The sequence below is a fragment of the Arachis duranensis genome, chromosome 7 (assembly GCF_000817695.3).
Source record: "Arachis duranensis cultivar V14167 chromosome 7, aradu.V14167.gnm2.J7QH, whole genome shotgun sequence".
Lineage (NCBI taxonomy): Eukaryota > Viridiplantae > Streptophyta > Magnoliopsida > Fabales > Fabaceae > Arachis > Arachis duranensis.
Window position 1 is genome coordinate 17046296 of NC_029778.3, and position 4092 is coordinate 17050387.

The 4092-nt window shown below is 40.0% G+C and overlaps 1 protein-coding gene across 1 annotated transcript; it reads left to right on the forward strand.

The window, feature by feature from the left end:
* The first annotated feature begins 302 nt into the window (after positions 1-302).
* LOC107457988 (putative pentatricopeptide repeat-containing protein At5g65820) lies at positions 303-3477 on the forward strand. Its single transcript, XM_052251524.1, has 4 exons — positions 303-770; positions 1755-1851; positions 2195-3155; positions 3222-3477. The coding sequence occupies exons 1-4, from the start codon at positions 303-305 to the stop codon at positions 3475-3477; spliced, it is 1782 nt and encodes a 593-aa protein (XP_052107484.1).
* Positions 3478-4092: the final 615 nt, after the last annotated feature.

The window sequence follows — 4092 nt, forward strand, 5'->3', positions numbered from 1 at the left end:
TAATACATGGTCGGGTCCACGGGTTGATTCGGGTTCCGCACCTCCAGAACCGTTACCCGGACCAATTACTAGAGAGCGTCATTGGTTTGGTTCGGGTCAGACCTGATTACCCATTGATTCCAGAACCAATTTACTTGGTTCTAATTCGGGCGGATAATCAGGTACCTGCTACCCGTGTTCACCCCTAGTGAGAATCAGTTTGACTCGGTCAGATTTCACAAAAACCGATGAACTGATAGGTGTGAGGATTGGTTTAGAAATTTTTTAAAACCACGTCGTTTGTAAAAAGACCTAGGCTAGTTATGAACCCACCCCATCTCCCAGCTCTTCTCTCCCTCTCACTTTTGGAAACGGCACACCACACACGGAGGCACAGCACTAGCAACTCACATCGGTTCACTGCCACTGGACGCTTGCCGCCGTCGCCGTGCCTCTCGCTGGGTTCTCTGAATCGTGTGCTTGCGAGTCGTATCTCGTCCCTCTTCTCCGTCTGTGCTGTGTGCTTGGCCCTCGTGTCTCGCCGCGCCTCCGCCGGTGAGTGCTCGATCTGGGCTTCCAATAGCTATGTAGCGTGTCGCCAATGTCCGTGTCAGAGCACCGAACGCCTGGTGTGCTCCACTGCTCGCGTCTTGCCTCTCTTCCTGCAGTCGTGCTTCCTAGTGAATGCTCCGTCTCGCGCGCTGCGCCTCCGTCCCTCCCTTTACTCTATTTCGTGGTTGTTGATTCTTGAACTGCTTCTCATCGTCCACCTTCTACCTCTGCAACAACAGGTGAGCATTTAATTTTTTCTAGGTTGATTCATTAATGTTATTGCTGTGAATTTTATTGTTGATTGGTTTATGAGCTGATTAGAAATAAATATGGCAGTGGTTGAATTGAAATGTTGAATCGATTTTTGAATTGGTTTATGAATATGAATGTGCAAGGGTTTGCTGATTATTATGGTTTAATTGTTGAATATGTAGTGGTCTTGTTAATTGTTGAATTGGTTTATGAATTGGTTTCGCTAATTATGAATTTTGTTGATTGTTGATTGTTGTTACTGTAATGATGCTGGTTTCTTTTGCTATTAGTTACTTAGTTGATTGAATTTTTTTCTTTTATGGGATTTTAAGATGGCTTCATCAGAAACACCATCATCCCAAGAACATCAAATGAAGATATACCTATACTTTGAAATTACTCCTTGGAGATAGTTTATGGATTGTTATTTTTATTGTGTTAAATTAAGACACTATTGTATTAGTGTTGACTAATTTTATGTCTATTTTTGTATTAGTTATTTTTAGAATTTGAGATTTGATTGTTGTTCAAATGTTAGTGAAGACATGCATTTCAATTTTTGACTATTTTATATTTTTCTTTAAATAAGACCGAATCAATCGGTTGAACCAGTGGTCCAGTAATCTGATCGTTTTGATCACCGGGTTAGTTATGACAACTATATTTTGGGGACGCTACTTCAAATGGCCAGGGGTGGAATATTACCCAGATTGTTTATTTTTTTAGATATTGGTAAAACTTTGGTGTAACATTCAGTTATTGAATTTTTTGGTGTTTTTTAAAATTCTGACCAATACACAGGGGCATATTGTCCCGCCCCTAGAATTTTGAAAAACACCATAAAATCTAGTAACTGAGTGTTACACCAAAGTTTTTTCTATATCCAAAAAAATTAGCCAATAAATTTATCCAAGATTTTTCTTATGTCCATTTTTTTATACGGTAGTAACCCAATAGACACCTGTTAACAGATTAGTATTTGCAGTGGCGGGACATGGGATGCAGAGAAACTTGCGGATGAGCTCTGGTTCCAGCTGAACACACTGAGGGTGACTCCCACAAAATTAGGTCTTGCTCTTCATTCACTCCTTTCTTGGCAACTCCATTGCCTTTCCTCAAGGTATGCCTCAATTTCAGATTCTAGTTTATGATTAACAAGAGTTGGGTGCTTTGCTTTATTCCACTGTCAAATTCTTGACGCCCCTCTCCAATGCTACTTTGTTGTTGTTCCTAATCTCACCCTCGTTCCTCTCAAATTGAATCATCTGGCGGCGACAAAGTACCAAACGAGGGTTGAGTGAGCCTCACTGTCTTCAGCATTCAAGAAAATGTAGAAATTTTTTGAGAAAAATATTGCTTTTCTTTAAAAAAGTTAATTTTTTCCAACTTTCCTTGACAAATTCATTAACAGTCATTGGACATGAAAACACACTATCCCAGCTGTTTTCTACTAGTTTTGAGGTGTATTCACCACCACTCAATCATAAGTCCTCAGTATTTGATAATAGTAGCAGCTGCATCAGTAGTGCCACGACAAAAAACAATTTTGGCCTTATTCGTCTTCAATGTAGTCCAGAAAAGGATGTAAATGACCAAAGCTACGATGTGTTTGCTTCTTATGTGGAAAATTTTTATAGAATATTGAGAAAATACCATTCTAGGGTTCCCAAATTGGAGCTTACTTTGAAAGAATCTGGAATCTTGAATCGACGCAGCGATGCCGGAAATTTGGCGTATAGATTCTATGCATGGGCTTCTAAGCAGTCCGATTATCAACACAGTCAAGAAGTTTACAAAGCTATGATTAAGGTTTTGGGCAAAATACAGCAATTTGGAGCTGTTTGGGCACTAATTGAGGAAATGAGGCAAGAGAATCCTATGTTAATTTCTCCACAAATGTTTGTTATTCTGATGAGGAAGTTTGCTTCTACAAGGATGGTTCAGAAGGCCATTGAAGTATTAGATGAAATGCCCAATTACAGATATGAGCCTGATGAATATATTTTCAGGTGTTTGTTGGATGTATTGTGCAAGAATGGTTGCATTAAGGAAGCCGCTTCGCTTTTTGAGGACATGAGATATCGATTTCCTCCAACCATAAAAAATTTCACTTTCTTGTTGTACGGTTGGTGTAGAGAAGGGAAACTTGTGGAAGCAAAACATGTGTTGGTGCAGATGAAGGATGCAGGCATTGAACCGGATATCGTTGTTTATAACAATTTGCTTAGTGGTTATGCTCTAGCTGCGAAAATGGAAGATGCTTATGATCTTTTGAAGGATATGAGAAGGATAGGTTGTGGACCGAATACAACCTCGTACACAATTTTGATCCAGTCACTATGCAAACATGAAAAATTGGAGGACGGAATGCGGTTATTTGTTGCGATGTAGAGAAATGGCTGTGATGTGGATGCCATAACCTATACAACATTGATTAGCCGGTTTTGCAAGTGGGAAAAGGTTGAAAGAGGTTATGAGCTTTTGGATCGAATGATACAACAAGGCATTGTGCCAAATCAGCTGACTTATCATCATCTCATGTTGGCCCATGAAAAGAAGGAAAAACTGGAGGAGTGTATGGAACTGGTGAATGAGATGCACAAGATTGGTTCCACTCCTGACCTTAACATCTACAATACGGTTATTAGGTTGGCTTGCAAGTTGGGAGAGATCAAGGAAGGTGTTCGGCTTTAGAATGAAATGGAAGCAAGTGGGCTTAGTCCAGGCATTGACAGCTTTGTCATAATGATTAATGGCTTTCTTGAGCAAAGTTGTCAGATTGAAGCTTGTGGACATTTTAAGGAGATGGTTGGCAAAGAGCTTTTTACTATCCCTTATTATGGTACATTGAAGGAGTTGATGATTTCCCTTTTAAGAGATCAAAAGCTTGAATTGGCTAAAGATACTTGAAATTGTATCACATCTACTAAAAGGTGTGAGCTAAATGTGGGTGCATGGACAATATGGATTCATGCACTCTTTTCAAAGGGGCATGTGAAGGAAGCTTATTCCTTCTTCATAGACATGTTGGATCAGGGGCTAATGCCACAGCCGGATACTTTTGCCAAGCTAATGCGCGGTCTGTGAAAAGTATATAACAGACAATTTGCGGTAGAGATCACTGAAAAAGGTGAGAAAATAGCTGCTGATCAGAAGATCAATTTCAAGATGTACAAGCGGAGAGGAGAGAGGGACTTGAAAGAAAAAGCGAAGGAGAAAAAGGATGGGAGGAATAGGAGGGCTAGGCAATGCCATTAGGGTGGAAGCCGTCAGAAATCTAACACGTTATAAATTTCACTAGTGAAGCTT

Coding starts and splice junctions, on each gene's coding strand:
- LOC107457988 (XM_052251524.1), top strand. CDS start 303: ATGAACCCACCCCATCTCCCAGCTCTTCTCTCCCTCTCACTTTTGGAA. Junction 771..1,754: donor TTCTACCTCTGCAACAACAG/GTGAGCATTTAA, acceptor ACCTGTTAACAG/ATTAGTATTTGCAGTGGCGG. Junction 3,156..3,221: donor AAATTGGAGGACGGAATGCG/GTTATTTGTTGC, acceptor AACATTGATTAG/CCGGTTTTGCAAGTGGGAAA.